General features: G+C 44.6%; 1 protein-coding gene across 1 annotated transcript in view; it reads right to left on the bottom strand.

Moving 5' to 3' along the window:
- EDRF1 (erythroid differentiation regulatory factor 1) overlaps window positions 1–18,117 on the bottom strand; it is a 142,161-nt gene that overhangs the window by 86,476 nt on the left and 37,568 nt on the right. Inside the window, exons 17-18 of the mRNA XM_077455495.1 lie at window positions 11,187–11,405; window positions 3,326–3,552 (exon numbers count right to left, since the gene is read on the bottom strand). Of these exons, the coding sequence (XP_077311621.1) occupies window positions 3,326–3,552; window positions 11,187–11,405 (446 nt within the window). The remainder of the gene's footprint in view (window positions 1–3,325; window positions 3,553–11,186; window positions 11,406–18,117) is intronic.

Raw genomic sequence — 18,117 nt, 5'->3', positions numbered from 1 at the left:
CTAACACACACATACATACTACTGTACTATATACTTTAACACCAAAACATATGGTGCCTGAAAGTTGGAAAACACTTAATTGTATAGTTATAACTTTTTTGTATGGCTCAGAAAAGTACAGCTAAAAACAACTAATAAAAATGCCACAAGCAGTCACGAAATGTGTTATCATGGCAGAACAAATGAGGGGTTTTGCTATGTACTGGTGTGTTCTTTCACTTCTCCAGGATTCTGTGTTAGTCACAAATGGTAGAAGAGTAAAAATATATGCCTGGTGGGCTAATTGAATAGGGCAGGCATGTCCAAAGTCCGGCCCGCGGGCCAATTGCGGCCCGCAGTCCGGTTTTGAACGGCCCGCCTGGTCTTTCTCAATTTAGTGTGCCGCGGGATCAGCGCTGTCAGATGATCCGAACCCCGGCACTGTGAGAAGCTCCGTGAGCTTCAAAAGTGAAAGTAAAGTGCAGAGGAGTGTGCTGTGCTCTCTGCTTCCCCCTACAGTGCAGTACCCGGCTGAATGAGGAAGCTGCAAAGGTACTGTACTATGCTACAAGCTAAATTAATGTTAAAAAGGGCTTTATTCATGTGTGTGTATGTGTGTGCATGTATGTCTGTATGTGTGTGTGTGCACGTGTGTCTGTATGTGTGTGTGTGCACGTGTGTCTGTATGTGTGTGTGTGCACGTGTGTCTGTATGTGTGTGTGTGCACGTGTGTCTGTATGTGTGTGTGCACATGTGTCTGTATGTGTGTGTGTGTGTGTGCACATGTGTCTGTATGTGTGTGTGTGTGTGCGCACATGTGCCTGTATGTGTGTGTGTGTGTGTGTGTGTGTGTGTGTGTGTGTCCGCACATGTGTCTGTATGTGTGTGTGTGCGCACATGTGCCTGTATGTGTGTGTGTGCGCACATGTGCCTGTATGTGTGTGTGTGCGCACATGTGCCTGTATGTGTGTGTGTGCGCACATGTGCCTGTATGTGTGTGTGTGCGCACATGTGCCTGTATGTGTGTGTGTGCGCACATGTGCCTGTATGTGTGTGTGTGCGCACATGTGCCTGTATGTGTGTGTGTGCGCACATGTGCCTGTATGTGTGTGTGTGCGCTCACATGTGCCTGTATGTGTGTGTGTGCGCTCACATGTGCCTGTATGTGTGTGTGTGCGCTCACATGTGCCTGTATGTGTGTGTGTGCGCTCACATGTGCCTGTATGTGTGTGTGTGTGCGCTCACATGTGCCTGTATGTGTGTGTGTGTGCGCTCACATGTGCCTGTATGTGTGTGTGTGTGCGCTCACATGTGCCTGTATGTGTGTGTGTGTGCGCTCACATGTGCCTGTATGTGTGTGTGTGTGCGCTCACATGTGCCTGTATGTGTGTGTGTGCGCTCACATGTGTCTGTATGTGTGTGTGCGCGCACATGTGTCTGTATGTGTGTGTGTGCGCACATGTGTCTGTATGTGTGTGTGTGCGCACATGTGTCTGTATGTGTGTGTGTGCGCACATGTGTCTGTATGTGTGTGTGTGCGCACATGTGTCTGTATGTGTGTGTGTGCGCACATGTGTCTGTATGTGTGTGTGTGCGCACATGTGTCTGTATGTGTGTGTGTGCGCACATGTGTCTGTATGTGTGTGTGTGTGCGCACATGTGTCTGTATGTGTGTGTGTGTGCGCACATGTGTCTGTATGTGTGTGTGTGTGCGCACATGTGTCTGTATGTGTGTGTGTGTGCGCACATGTGTCTGTATGTGTGTGTGTGCGCACATGTGTCTGTATGTGTGTGTGTGCGCACATGTGTCTGTATGTGTGTGTGTGCGCACATGTGTCTGTATGTGTGTGTGCGCACATGTGTCTGTATGTGTGTGTGTGCGCACATGTGTCTGTATGTGTGTGTGTGCGCACATGTGTCTGTATGTGTGTGTGTGCGCACATGTGTCTGTATGTGTGTGTGTGCGCACATGTGTCTGTATGTGCGCACATGTGTCTATATGTGTGTGTGTGCCGACATGTGCCTGTATGTGTGTGTGTGCACATGTGCCTGTATGTGTGTGTGTGCACGTGTCTGTGTGTGTGTGTGTGCACGTGTGTGTGTGCACGTGTGTGTGTGCACGTGTGTGTGTGCACATGTGTCTGCACGTGTGTGTGTGCACATGTGTCTGCACGTGTGTGTGTGCACATGTGTCTGCACGTGTGTGTGTGCACATGTGTCTGTATGTATGTCTTTGTGCGTGCACATGTGTCTGCGTCTGTGTGTGTGTGCATGTGCGTGTGTCTGTATGTATGTATGTATGTGTGTGTTCACATGTGTCCGTGTATGTGCGTGTGTCTGTATGTCTGTATGTGTGTGTGTGTGTGCACATGTGTCTGTATGTCTGTATGTGTGTGCATGTATGTGTATGCATGTGTCTGTATGTGTGTGCGGCGTGCATTTGTCTGTATATGTGTCTGAATGTGTGTGCTTGCGTCTGTGTGTATGTTACTTTTAATCCTGACCCCCCCCCCCCCCATTCTTATACCATCAAAACTGCTTTTGTAGGGCTTGGTGTGATATTAGCCAGGACTGCTGCTCCTCTGAAAAGCAATCCATGCACAGATCTCTTTTCAGAGGCATTTGAATGGTGGTAAAGAGGCATTATGTTGCCTCCTCACCACCTGTTTTAAGCCCGTAAATGCAACATCTGTGTGGCTGCGTACTGTGTGTAGGGCAGCCCATTAATTTCAATGGTCTTCCCTACTCACAAAAATGCAGGGAAAGAAGTTCCCGAGCTTTTTTTTTTAAATTGCACTGCACCAAAAGCACCCTACATTTTCCAATGTGTGGGGTACCATTAAGAATTAACGGTACCCCCTAAAGTGCAGAGCATTCGTCTGTGTGTTGGGAACGAGCGCGACAAAGGCAAGAGAATTCTTGTTGGGCCGTGTATTAGTGCTCGGATGGACACACTTAGACCGAATTTTCAATGGTTCAAAGAATGTCGGGCAAAATGGTCGGCCCTCGAGCATGTTCACTTCATCAAATCTGGCCCTCTTTGAAAAAAGTTTGGACACCCCTGGAATAGGGCTTGTGGTGAAAGCTTTTAAAATGCTGCGTTCCTTATTATGACCGTTTAAAAAAATTAAATATCAAAATATATTCATATTGTCATATTGACCACGTTCATTAGACATCACTGAAGCCTGTATGGGTTTTCCACTGTATTGGCCTTGGAACAGAAAAACTTGAAATACGGACATTAGGTAAATAGGCGCCCGACATTACATATGCTGTACTATATATTGCTTTTCAAGTACTAAAATAATAAGTGTTTGTATAACACATTGACACACAGTCCCACCTTATTGTAATAAAGAGCCTCCTCTGGAGAGAACTCCCCCCTTCTCACAACATTTTCACTTCCGCAGTGTGCCTGCGCACAGATCCTCATCAGACGCCCCAGGTTACACAGTAAGAGAGCCATGTTTGTGGAGTCCCGGATAGCTTCAAAGTTGGTGATCCCTTTCTCAAAGCTGGAGAAGCTCTTCTTCCACATGTCCTGCTCTGCATTGGACACGCTCCTACCGGCTGGTGTGGAAAAGAAAAAAATAAATAAATAACATGCAAAAATTTTGATTAAACAAAACCATAAATGTAAGCAGTTGTGTGTTTATTTTTACCCATCATACAAAACAAAAAATTACAAAATGCAATTAGGCTCAGTTCACACAGGCATACTTAAAGCGGAGTTCTACCCAAAAGTGGAAGTTCCGTTTTAAAGCGGAGGTCCACCCTAAAATGGACCTTCCGCTCATCGGAATCCTCCCCCCCTCCGGCGCCACAATTGGCACCTTTCGGGGGGAGGGGGGTGCAGTTACCTGGAAGTGTCACTATTTTAAAAGTCAGCAGCTGCAGTATTTGTAGCTGCTGGCTTTAAAAAAAAAAAAAAAAAAAAAAAAAAAAAACGCGGAGTCCCGGCGGACTCCCGCTTTAAAGGACTTTTTTTAAAGCACTTTTTGTGGTTGCCGACTCCTAATAAACACAGAAATGGCTGAAACACCACTTTAAATGTACAAATTGCAACTGCCCCAACCTATGACTAGCCAAACCCCTTAGAGCCAGAGCATGCCAGCCCTTTAAGGGGTTTAGAATGCTGGGAGGTGGGACAGGGCTTATGGTCATGTAAAAGCTGTGATTGGCTGTCACATGATCGGAGAGCTCCTGAAGGCAAGCAGCAAACAGGAGCTTTCCATTAGCTGCCAGTAATTGCCAGAATTGCTCTCAGCACACCTATTGGCGTTATTCCATGTAAATAGGTGATTGTTCAACACCAAGGCATGGCTGCCTAGAGGCCGCATATTTGCGTGTGCTCGTCATGAAGAGGTTAACAAGCAAGGAACACAAGGAAGGGCAACGCATGTCATAAAAACAAAGAATAATTCTGAGCTCAACTTACCAGCCAGCCCTCAACAAACCGAAATTATCCTAACAGTTCACGTTAAAAACAGGGGTTTCGTTTTCACACGTTTGCAAATACATGCATAAGCTGCAGAGGTCACGACAAGACATAATCAAGTATGTTAGAATTCTATAAAAGCGCTAGCATCGTTAACGTCACACAGGAAACTAGCATCCTCAACAAAGATCAAACACTGATAGCCTACATAACTCTCTGAGAACACAGCGGCTGTGGGGTGGCTAATGCCCCGGGCACAGATAATTGTCCCGTGCCGGTTTCCTGTCGGATAATGTCCCCCGGATAGTGTCCGCTGTGTACTGCGCATGCGCAGTACACAGGACAAGCAGATTCCGAAAATAGCCGAAGATGAACAGAGCCTGCGCTGTGAGTCTAGGTTCTAGCCCCACCATCCAAGTGGACATAGAGTTAGAATAAAAAGAGTCAAGCGAAGCGAGGCCGTGCCCAAAGAGTGGCGAGCGAAGCGAGCCCCCAAGGGGCCCTCTAATATGTGCAGCCCTATGTCCACTTGGATGGTGGGGCTTGCACCTCGACTCACGGTGCAGGCGCCGTCCATCTTCTGAGATTTTCCGAATCTCCTTCTGCTCCGTACTGCACAAGTGCTGCGCCTGCGCAGCACTGGGCGGACAATTTTCGATGGTCGGACTTGTATATGTCACAACACCGGCTCTGTGGGTTTGGATCCTAGTTTGAACACGCACTCATCACTAATCCAGAGCCTCCCCCCCCTTTATAGATCATGTTACAGGCAGTGTAAACCTTGAAATAACTTCTCAATGGAGAAGGGACAGGTCCCCATTTTAACTTTTTTCAAGCAGCTCAACCCGAACCTATGAACAAGCTCTGCACAAGAAGTTCAGAGACAGGAAGAGGACGGGACATCCCTTCAGGAACCAGCTGTCTGCATGATTTGGGGCATACTTCATTACTGCTGCCAAGTAATGGGACTAAAGCTGTACAGATAAAAAAAATTACCATGACAGATGTCTTATAGCAGTTTTTAAAGCTGAAGTTTAAAGTTATTGAATGACTTTTCCATTTCAATCCGTAGCAAGCAACTATTTACCAAAATGACCCTAAACGATGCTTTTCCAATACTGAAGGTGATCTTTACATAGAGGGAGTCAAGTACCCACCGCCCCCCCCATATACTATTCTGTTGTCATGTGATTGGCTCACTTCTGCAGAGAGCACAGAAGTCTGCACAGAGCTTGAAAGTAAAGATCGGGCATCGACAGCACCATCCTTCGGGTTATTGTAGTGGGTTTTTCACCAAAAGATTTGCAAATCTACCTGTAGAAATGCAGGTTCTATTGACTGCTCTGGTACTGATTAAATTATACTGTTATAAGTGAGTGGCCAGTCTCAGTATCTATAAGGAAGACGCAGGTAAGAAATCACTTGGAAGTTTGACACTTTTCACAATGTATATAACCAACATGTAAAACATGGTTTTATTTCTATTAAAGTTTTTTTTTTTTTTTTTTTACTTAAAGTGGAGTTTCACCCAAAAATTGAACTTCCACTCATTTGTCTCCTCTCCCCCTCCCGCTACTACAATTAGCACCTTTGGGGGTCCGGGCCACAGCCCGTGACATCACCCCAGGGTTCCCTCCTCTTCCATCCTCCTTTCCCTGTTGCCAGTAGGAGAGAGGAGCAGGGTCTCGCGCATGCGCAACAGGGTTCCCAGCGTGAATCTGTAAGGCTACACTGCTAAGTACCCTTACCCGCAATGGCGACGGCAGCTGATGGAAACATCAGATGCGGCGCGGTCATCGCTGGACTCCAGGACAGCTAAGTGTCCTATTGTTAAAAGCCAGTAGCTGCTGGCAGACACCAGGGAAAGGGTGAGCAGTTTGTCAAGTTTGCATAAAACTTTTGCCTAGCCACTAAATCCCCATACCAGGCGCATTCAATTAAGGCAAGCTTGAGGCTTAAGTACCTTAAAATGCACAGTACTATCATTTCCTCTCCAACATTATAGTCAAATACTCCGCTTATACACTGAGATTCTGACAGAAAATGGATTGAAATTGCTAGAAAATTGCACAATATAATGTAAATTAAAAGGATGTAAATATAAGGTTTGTCTGTGTGAGGGAAAAAAAAAAAACTAACAACCTTGAATAAAGCAGGAAAATTTAAATTGCAGGAAATCCATTGCAGCACTTAAATATATATGCAAATGTTCAGGATGCAGGCTAGAAATTCATTAGCTTGCTATGCTTTGCTGATGAGGTTGTAGGAGGACAAATCTATGTGGTTTTAAAGTTTGAGTACTTGAAAATGATTTCCATTCAGAGAAATGATTATACATTAAAACACTCTCTCCTCCAACTGACAAAACATCAGGGGTTCTGGTGTAGCAACAGCCTGAAAAAAGTGTTGCCAACTCTGCATCACCGCTGGCCTAGTTTATTAAAGTATCCGAGAGAAGTGTTAAACTTTCCATGAAATTTCACTGCCCCACATCCTCTAAAAGCGGAGCTCCACCCTAAAGTGGAACTTCTGCTCATTGGAACTCTCCCCCCCTCCGGTGCCACAATTGGCACCTTTCAGGGGGGAGTGGGGGGTGCAGATACCTGTATAGTACAGGTATTTGCACCCACTTCCGGCATAGATAGCCGCAGATTCTGCGGGTATTTACGCCACTTCCTGCGTGCCCCCCGCTGTCTGCTGGGAAACACACGGATCCCAGAGACAGCGGGGACCATCCCTATTGCGCAGCACGACTCGCGCATGCGCAGTAGGGACCTGGGAAGTGAAGCCGCAGGGCTTCACTTCCTGATTCCCACACCGAAGATGGCGGTGGCAGCAGCACCCGAGAGCCGATCGAGAGTTCTGCTTTGGGTGCCGACATCGCGGTTGTGCTGGGTGAGTAAGTGTCCTCATTTTAAAAGTCAGCAGCTGCGGTATTTGTAGCTGCTGACTTTTAAAAACAAAACGGCGGAACTCCCACTTTAAAAGGGAACTGCACTTTTATTGTGAAAAAAACCCTCCCCTCCTGGGTGATCAATGTACATTGCTGAGATTTTAACAAACTGTGTTGGAGATTGCTACCTTTGTTATTCTGAAGAAATCCCTGTTTGTTGGTTTGTCTGTCTGTATGGAGCCATTTTAGAATTATGAATCAGCTGCTGCACCTGCAGGGCTATAATTAAGCAAGTGGCAGGGCTTGCATTCCTTTAGATGTGGTTTCCCTTTGAGTGTATCTCACCAAACTATGACACTTTTGTTGCAGGGGATGCTCCAAAATCTGACTTGTATCTTAGTGCAGACTTCTGGGAAAATCAGCAAACCAATCACGCAAGCAGGAAATTACATATCTTGGAGGGGGATGTTCTGTAAACTCTGTACAGAACACCTTTAGGTTGCCATATTGCATTTTACAAAGAAAAAAATAAAATAAAACAGCACTGAATATTGAAAAGGAAAGGTAATTTTTAACAAATTACAATATGACTTGTGTTGGGAATTGTATAGACTATATCAGGGATATGCAATTAGCGGATCTTCAGCTGTTGCAAAACTACAAGTCCCATCATGCCTCTGCCTCTGGGTGTCATGCTTGTAGTTGTCAGAGACTTGCTATGCCTCATGGGACTTAGCTGGAGGTCCGCTAATTGCATATCCCTGGTCTATATTATATTATTTGCTCGTTATTTTCCCCCACTAAAGTGGAGCTACCCTTTAAGCACTCTAGAGCTATTTTATACTGGAATCTCACAGCTGAGGTCTGGATAGCCGAGGTCTGCTCCAAGTCATGTCTGGAGCACTGGGAAACAGCCATATACAAGTCTATGAGGACTCGCGGAGCAGAAGCATCGTTAATGAGAATTTTGGCAAGAATATCAAAACAAATTTGCATCTTGTCAAAGTCTGCTAAGCTTGCCTGAGGATAAGTAAGCAGCTGGGGTTAATGGTTTTTATTGTAGGATAAGTCTGTAGAACTAAGCAGATGGTAGCGTGCCTCTATTTTGTACTATACTTATAATCTATATTCACGGTTTTATATAAATTACAGGCATACCCCACTTTTAAGTACACAATGGGGTTTATTTACTAAAGCTAGAAAGTGCAAAATCAGGCTCACTTCTGCATAGAAACCAATGAGCTTCTAACCCCAGCTTGTTCAATTAAGCTTTGGTAATAAAACCCGGAAGCACATTGATTTCTATGCAGAAGTAAGCCTGATTTTGCATTTTCCAGCTTTAGTAAATAAACCCCATTGTGTACTTAAAAAGTGGGATATATATATATATATATATATATATATATATATATATATATATATATATATATATATAATATATATATATATAGAGATATAGAGATATATATATATATATATATATATAGAGATATATATATATATATATATATATATATATAGAGATATATATATATATATATATATATATATATATATATATATATATTTTTTTTTTTTTTTTTTTTTTTTTTTTTACCAACTCATACGGATGCTGCTAAATTTGACTTAAGCAGCTAGGCTTCAATGACCACTGGTCATCAAAGTGTTTAATGAGATGACAATCCAAGGGGCACAAACTCTACTGGATGAATATTGTCAGGGGTACAAAGCAAACCAATGTCTGGGAGCCTTGTCTGGTTGTTACTCTCTTCTCCCCAAGGAGCCAGCGCCATAGGGGTCAACCACTTGCCTCTGCCACCTCTATACAGCCAAAAACACAAATGATAACCAGGCACCTTTATGTTATTACTTGGCGTACAGTAGTAGATTGGATTACAAGCATAATTCATTCCAGAAGCATGCTTGTAAACCAAAGCACTCGTATATCAAAGCGAATTTCCCCATAGGAATCAATGAAAACTCAGATAACGCGTTCCAGTGTCACTGCTGGTATATGCAGTACCCAAGGTGCGGGGGCGCCAGAGACACTCAGACACTTGGAGACCACTAGTGAAACCGAGCGTCTCCGAGCATCACTGGCCACATGCAGTACTGCACACTCCAGAGGCTTTAATCCTGCTAGTCTTGTGAGACAACGCTTGAAAATTGAGTCAGGATTATTTTTTTTTTAAATAGCTCGTATTACGAAACGCTCGTAAGCCACGTTACTCGCAATCTAAGGTATTGCTGCATTTTCGTTTATATTTCAACCAGTAGCTAGTGATCTTTAGTCTGGCACCCCAAAATTTTAGATTGCTAGTTTACCACTTTGCTGTGAATACAGACCTGAACAGCAAGAGTTTAGATTACATGTAGCCTTGTGTTCATTTCAGAACCTTATATGAATGAAATATAAAAAAAATAAAAAAAAAATTAATAAAAAATAAATAAAAAAATGGACAAACATAACTAGGAAATGCAGAGGTGCCATTAACCTCTTCCCAACCACCTCACGCAGATATACTGCGGCAGAAAGCCATGTACAGGCAGATTAACGTACCTGTATGTGGCCCTTTAAGAGGTGGCTGGCACACGCCCGCCGGGAGCTCTGCGACCGTAATCGCAGGTCCCGCGGACCCGATGTCCGCGAGGATACCCGCGATCGTCTCACGGTGAGATGCTAATGTAAACAAGCATCTCCCTGTTCTGCTAATGACACTGTCACTGATCACCGCTCCCTGTAATCGGGAGTGCTGATCAGTGACATGTCACACAGAGGCCCCCCCCACAGTTAGAATCACTCCCTAGGACACACTTAACCCCTACAGCACCACCTAGTGGCTAACCTCTTTACTGCCAGTGACATTTTTACTGTAATCAATGCAATTTTTCTAGCAATCGCTGTATTAATGCCAATGGTCCCAAAAATGTGTCAAAATTGTCCGATTTGTCTGCCATAATGTCGCACTCACAATAAAAAAATAAATAAATCGCTGATCGCCGCCATTACTAGTAAAAAAAAAAAAATTCAATAAAAATGCCATAGAACTATCCCCTATTTTGTACACGCTTATTGAGATTTTTTTTTTTACCAAAAATATGTAGAAGAATACATATCAGCCTAAACTGAGGAAAAAAGTTATTTTTTATATATTTTTGGGGATATTTATTATAGCAAAAAAAATAGTGTTTTCAAAATTGTCGCTATTTTTTGATCAATACCACCAAAAGAAATCTCCATTTGTGGTGGGGGGGGGGGGGGAGGGGGGAAGGACGTCAAATTTGGTTTGGGAGCCACGTCGCACGACCGTGAAATTGTCTGTTAAAGCGACGCAGTGCCGAATCGCAAAAAGTGCTCTGGTCAGGAATGGGGTAAATTCTTCCGTGGCTGAAGTGGTTAACCACTTCAGCTCCAGAAGATTTACTCCCTTCACGAGCAGGCCATATGGCACTGCGTTACTTTGACTGACAGTGGCGGGTCTTGCGACGCTGTGCCCAAATTTTTGTACTCCCCCCCCCACAAATAGAGCTTTCTTTTGGTAGTATTTGATCACCTCTGCAGGTTTTATTTTTTGCCATTCTGTCTGTGTACTGAACGATCAGTGGGTGCCAGTGGATATTGAGTCAGCAGGACCCGCTGAGCAGCTTTCGCTATGTAGAATCACAGCGGGAGCAAGCCACCGATGGCATGCACTTGCTACCCGGAAGTGCAGGATCACTATATACGTACATATATAATACATACACACACACACACACACACACACACAATCTTGCGCAGTTTTACTGCTATAGGGCAGTCGATAAGTGGAAGTCACTCAAGAGCTAGCAGGCCTCTGACAAGGCTCTCAAATCTCACATATCGGACCTCACCTGCTCTCTCAGACTGGACCGCTGCAGCCTGGTTCATAAAGAACACTCCAATCTCATTTCGGATATTGCCGAGCCTCTTGAGCACCTGCATCTTCTGCTCTGGGTTCTGGTCCTGGAGTTGGGTGATGATCAGGATTTCGTTGGCAGCTTCATAGCATTTGCAGCTAACCGACAGCTGACATTCCAGGTCAGTGATCAAGTCAGTAACAAAGGAAAAACCTATAAGATAGAGCTTCAGGTTTATTAATGTAGTGATAACTGTGGGTCAGTAGAGTATGAACAGTTTACAACTCCTATGTTATTATAAAATCACCATAAGGTCTCTTGTATTAAGTAATCAGCTTTCAGAGATCAATTTTCCAAGTTCGGATTAGAGAATAAAAGACATCTAATGAACGGCTTCTCACTCTGGGGTTGATTCACTAAAACTGGAGTGCAAAATCTACAGCTCTGCATAGAAACCAATCAGCTTCCAGGATTTTTTGTCAAAGTTTAACTGAACAAATTGACGTTGGATGCTGATTGGATACCATGCACAGCTGCACCAGATTTTGCACTTTCCAGTTTTAGTAAATCAATGTGTCCACATGAGGACCTGTTAGGCTGGGTTCAGACCTATGCGAATTGGATGCGGAATTTCAGTTGACAATTCAGTTGAGAAAGCAAGCAACTGTGACAGATACATTCAAGGCATGCCATGAATGATAACAGTTTTGGAAAACCTACGTTGATGGGTTTAGTTCCACTTTTACCCTAGGTTCACACTAGTGTGATGCGGGAACCAGTGCGATTCCAGCACCGGTTCCAACATCGCTCCTCTCTCGCAGGCAGTTCACACTGCCTTCTGCGAACCGCTGCGGGTGTCATTACATTGTTAATGACACCCCCAGACCGGTTCACAGATCATAGTACGAACTATGAAATCTCACAAATTGTTTTGCATAGGTGAGAACACCCATGCTATCCGATTCTAGTGCAGGGAAAAACAAGTCCCTGCACCTTTATCTGTGAGAGTCCAATGCGAGTTCAGCCATACAACTGTATGGCTGAAATGGCATTGCGCAGACATCGTATGTGATTGTCACCTGCTGTGCAGGTGCAAATCACATGCAATGTCAGAGATCGCGCTAGTGTGAACCCAGGCTTAAAGATCAGTCGTGAACTGACACAGGGCTTATGTTGAAAGGTGTTCTTGTCAAAGGTTGGGTCTACTATTCAAATGCAGCAAATGACAAAAAGGCTATGTTTGTTTGATTTGCTTCACCTCCAGTTAATATGCACCCCAATCACATCTAGAAACGCAACACAATGCACTGTAAAGTGATCGTAAAGGTATAAGGTTTTTTTACCTCAACACATTCTCATTCAGCCGAACCACTGACAGATATGCAGGGGACCTGCATGGCATCAGTGACCTGCTGATCGTGGGTGCAATGCTTTACAGGGTCCCAAAACCCACCCAAAAAAAAATAAAAAAAAATAAACACTCACTCACTCTACAAAAAATGTGCATTTATTATTTTTTGTCAAAAGGTGAACTCTGTCTTAAGGGCCGGTTCACACTTTTGCGATACGAGAACCCTGCGAATCCACTGTGGGTTCCCGCATCACACCCGACACGCACGGCAGTTCATACTGCCATATGCGAACTGCTGGGGAGTCTCACATGTTAATGACACCCCCATTTCAGCTTGTGTATTGCACTGTGAACGGACAGTTCAGACATTAATTGGATCGCATGTGTGTGATCCGATTCTGGTCCGAACAGAAAAAAGGGTCCTGTACTATCTGTATGGCTGATATTGCACCGCACAGACATCGCATGTAATGTCAACAGCAGTGCGCTGCGAATTACATGCGATGTCCGGCATCGCACAAGTGTGAACGGCCCTTAAAGTCCATGGCATTTTGCAGACTTGACGCGTTTGAAACACCTGTCAACATAAACCCATAAGCAAATGGTCAACTGCGACAGAGGCAGGCCTTGAATTTAGCATACACTGCTCATGCATTAGTAGGCAGAATTTTGGCAGGAAAAAAAAATGTGCATTTATTATTTTTTGCACAGAGGCCTGCAAATCATGGCGCAGTGGATTGTGAGTGCAATGTCAGGCTTCTACATTTCCAGTTGGAGATCTGGAGGAAATGTCAATGGACTACAAATGTGCCGATTACCGTACTCACATTCCATTGAGAACTGCAAGTTCTTTTATTGTGGTGGCAGATGGGACATGTAGTTCATTCAAAGATCCACAACAAGGGATCCAGAATAAATGATGCAGCTGTGTGGCAGGAGCACTGCAGAGCTGCGGTGATTTCACATTTAACAGCTGCTGCCGAGAAGAAGAACCTCTGAATGCCGTCACAGGGGAGGGGTGCTTTGGGGAGTTGCTTAGCAAAATATTACACCCTACGTACTGGTGCAACATGTTGTTAAAGCTAACCTTTAAGCCTTTTACTGCAAGGTCTGTACGGCGTACAGACGTACAGCGCTGCTTCCAGCTGGCCAGGTCCACACACCATATGGACCACATACCTCCTCCTGCTATAAGTTCATGGTTACTTCAATGACCATAAACTTATAACAGAATTGTTCGACAAACTCTACAACTCTGATCAGCGGATTACAATGCGCTGATCATAGTTAACATCAAACATGTGACCACCCCCCCCCCCCATATGTCACTGCTTCCCTATCCCCAGCCTCTCCACCTCCCGCCACTCTTATTCCTCTAAAACTGCTCCCCCTTCTTGCACCCCCCACCCACCCTATCTGAACCCTCCTCTACCACTCCTGCCAGCTTTAGGTGCTGCAGGGGTTTAGAGGGGATCAAGATACATCCGTTCCCATTGCCCCCTCGGTCCGTGTGAAAGGGGCCTAAGGCCTTGTTCACACAGCATGCACCCCTGCAAGGCCCCATTTACCTTTATAGGGGATGCTCAGGTGGTCCGTGCATCCCTGTGCAGGCAGTTCCATTGATGTAATTTGGGATGCAGCAACTGCATGAACAAAGCCGGTGCTCCCAGTCTGACATCCATGTGGGTCTGGGTGCACGTCCCTGAGTTCACACTGTCTGCGTTCGTGGCCATGCATGCACACCAACAAGGATGTCACATTGGGAGCAGCTATGCCTGTGCAGCCATTGCATCCCAATTTACATAACTGGGGCTGCCTTACAGGGATGCACAGACCACCTGTGCATCCCCTGCACTGAAAAAAAACGGCCTTGAAAAAAATAGTAACCTCCAGATTTAAAAAAAAATTGTTTTTATTTACAGTTTTGCGTACCTTCAGATTTTTAACCATTTCACAAAAAAGGTGCAATTTAAACTGTACAAATATTTATTAAATCAATAAAGTTTTAACTTTTATATTTAGTAGGAATTTAGTACATTTTGCCATTATGACTCCACTATTAATGATTTTAGTGTATTTTTTATGAAAATATTATTGTTTTGATAAACATTTGCGCAAATATCGTGGTGCCTTAAAAATCGGTAGCACCTTTTTATTCTCCTGGCCGTGTGCTTTCAGAAATATTTATAATATAGTTTGGGGGGGGGGGGGTCTTTGACCAACTCTGAAAGCTGTAAGGGAAAAATTAAAACTTCTAGATTTTTTGAGAAAATAGGATTTTTATGAACGGCTTATCCGTAAAATTATTTTCTTGGAGTACATCACAGGATAGAGTACCATAGTAATCACTATGTGGGTATATAGGCACCTTCTGGTGATGGACACTGGTATACCCAATACAGGAAGTTAACTCCCTATATAACCCCTTCTACCAGGAGTTTTTGTAGAAAAGCAATATACCTAAACCCCAGAAAGAAGAGAGGGACCTCTGTGTCCCATGATGTACTCCAAGAAAAGGATTTTACAGGTAAACTGTTATAAAAATCCTATTTTCTTTAATGCACATCACAGGACACAGAGCTTATGTGGGAGGTCCCACAGCAATGCTATTTGAGGGGAGGGAGAGATAACCCCTAGGGCATCCCCAGACTTGAGGACCTATACTGCTGCCTGCAGCACACTGCGCCTTAAGGCGATATCCTCATGCCTTCTTACATCCACCTGATAAAACTTGGTGAATGTATGTACTGAAGACCAAGTTGCAGCCTTACAGATCTGGGCCATGGAGGCCTGGTGACACACTGCCCAAGAAACACTAACCACCCTGGTAGAGTGCGCTTTGACTTGAAAAGGTGGAATCTTACCCCTTAAAGCACTTAAACAAATCTGAATTATAACTTGCCGAATTCCCTTAACGACAGTGGATTTTTACGCTGCCTGTCCTTTCTTAGGACCCTCTGGCAGTACAAATAACACATTAGTCTTCCGGATATGAGCAGCCATCTTTAAATAGACTGACTGCTTTCACCACATCAAGACAATGTAGCGACTTCTCTTCCCTGGAACATGGTTTTGGAAAAAACTATGGCAGGACAATATCTTGGTTCAGGTGAAAACCTGAGACAACTTTTGGCAGAAAACCTGGACACGGGTGCAACACCACTGTGTTCTGGTGAATAATCAAGTATGTCTCTTTATATGAAAAAGCAACCAATTTCGAAACCCTCCTTGCTAAGGATATAGCAACCAAGAACACCAACTCCCTTGTCAGAAGGACTAAGGGAATATGCTGTATCATTTCAAATGGCTGTTTTTGTAACACTGACAAAAGTAAGTTCAAGTCCCAAGGGTTCAAAGGTGATCTAACAGGTGGATTAAGCCGCATCACCCCGGACTAAAGAACGTGACACAAGCGGTCTTTGAAATAAGATCGATAAAGCTGAGACTTGGCCCTTAATAGTACTCAAGGCCAACTTTATCTTTACCCCTAAATGTAGAAAGGCAAGAATTTTGCCTACGATATACTTCCGGGGGTGCCAACCCTTGGATTCACACCAGGAAACATAAGCCCTCCAGACTCTATAATATATAGTTCTGGAAGCTGGCTTCCTTGCATTAATCAAGGTAGAGATAACTGACCCGGAAAGCATGTGTTTTTTCAGAACATGGGTTTCAATAGCCAAGCCATTAAATTTAGAGTTCATAAGGTAGGATGGAATATCGGCCTCTGTGAGAGTAGGTCTGGTCGTAGTGGAAGGGACCATGGATCCTCCACCACCATCTTTATGATTTCTGCATACCAGGACCTTCTGGGCCACCAGAGTTACCAGATTTCTTTCCTGCTGGATCATGCAAAGAAGTCATGGCAGCAACTGGATAGGGGGGGGGGATGCATAAATCAGAGAGAACTGATCCCACAGGGTCACCAACGCATCTGTTCTGCATGCAAGTGGATCCCTTGTTCTGGACACTAAGTTGACTAACTTCATGTTGAATCTGGACACCAGAAGAGCTACATCCGGAGTCCCCCATCTTTGGCAAACAGCCCAAAAAATGTCAGGGTAAAGGGACCCGGGAATAACTGCTGGTGACTCAGGTAGGCCGCCTGCCAATTCTTTATTCCCGGAATGAAGACTGCTAACAGGCACAGAACATTCCTTTCTGCCCAAGTTAGAATATGGTTCACCTCTTTGTGCTGCGAGACTCTTGGTGCCCCCTTAATGATTGATATAGGTCACAGCTGTGGCATTGTCAGATTGGATCCTGACAGGACATTCCTGTAACCTGAAAGTCCAGGCCTTCAGAGCCAGACGCACTGCCCGAATCTCTAAGGTGTTGATGGGAAAGGCTCTTTCAGTTCCTGATCACTGTACCTGGACAGTTGTTTTCTCTAGCACTGCTCCTCAGCCTGAAAGGCTGTCATCTGTCATTACCACTTTCCAGATAACTGGTCTGAAGGATTTTCCTTTCAGCAGATTCTGGGTTAGTAACCACCAACTGAGGCTTTGGAGCACCCTTGGGGACAGCCGCATTGGCAAGGCTAAAGCTTGAATAGTTTTGTTCCAAGCAGACAGGATACTGTTTTGCAACAGTGTCGAATGTAACTGGGCATAGGAAACCACTTTGAATGAAGCCACCATCTTTTCCAACAACCTCATGCAAAGGTGAATGGAGGGATCTCCTTTCGACCTGACCATCCGCACCAGCTCTCTAATGGACGCCTAAGGATAACACCTCATCCTGTATCCACTGTTCCATTGGCAAAGGGTCTGCGGTGGGGGAGGGGGATCTAACATCCTTCCTATCCTTTTGGATGGAGGTTGCAATTAAAAGGCGCTAATCTTCCTTCTAGGCCCTGCAGAAAACACATCTTCAGTCACGTTTTTGGTACCTTCTTTGTGGTGTCTTTTTTGTAAGCCATAGTGCCCGAGGGGGAGGCGTACAAACTGCTGTTTAGTGGAGACTATAAGGCATGACAACATTTTACTCATGGAAGAAAAAAAACATAGGTGGAATCTTTACAGTTCCTAGGCTTTTTTTCCCTTACCTTATTCTCGCTGCAGGACACTGCTGTAACAGACAGATCCAAACTTCACCCATCACAGCGGGCTACGTTAGCAAACCTTCAAGGACCAGGTCCCTTTTTATCGGGGTTCAACTCCCTTGGACCTGTATTAGCACCCCGCCAAGAAAAACTTTAGGTAATGTAGGCATGACCAAAAAGCCCGGGGTCCAGCCCTGCAAGGAGAGGCGTTACAGGCAAAACCTCCTTACAGGTACCATCCACCTTGGCCTCAGTGGCACTTTGGATGGATCCAGTCTAGGGAGGCTGTTTAAATCCAGCAAGGATCCCTCCAGTGGAGCTCTTCAGAGCACTTCTTCACTTGTGATCAACACCTTAGACACTGGTGAAAAAACGGAGGTACTCCTGGTAGGAGGGGTTATATAGGGAGTAAACTTCCTGTATTGGTTATACCAGTGTCCATCACCTGAAGGTGCCTATATACCCACATGTGATTACCATGGTGCTCTGTGTCCCGTGATGTACGATAAAGAAATTTGGACATTTACATT

The sequence above is a fragment of the Lithobates pipiens genome, unplaced genomic scaffold (assembly GCF_037356315.1).
Source record: "Lithobates pipiens isolate NorthernLeopardFrog02 unplaced genomic scaffold, aLitPip1_a1.2 Scaffold_25, whole genome shotgun sequence".
In the NCBI taxonomy this organism is placed as follows: Eukaryota; Metazoa; Chordata; class Amphibia; order Anura; family Ranidae; genus Lithobates; species Lithobates pipiens.
Note: the sequence above shows the minus strand (reverse complement) of the source record. Positions and strands in the feature narration are given on the sequence as shown.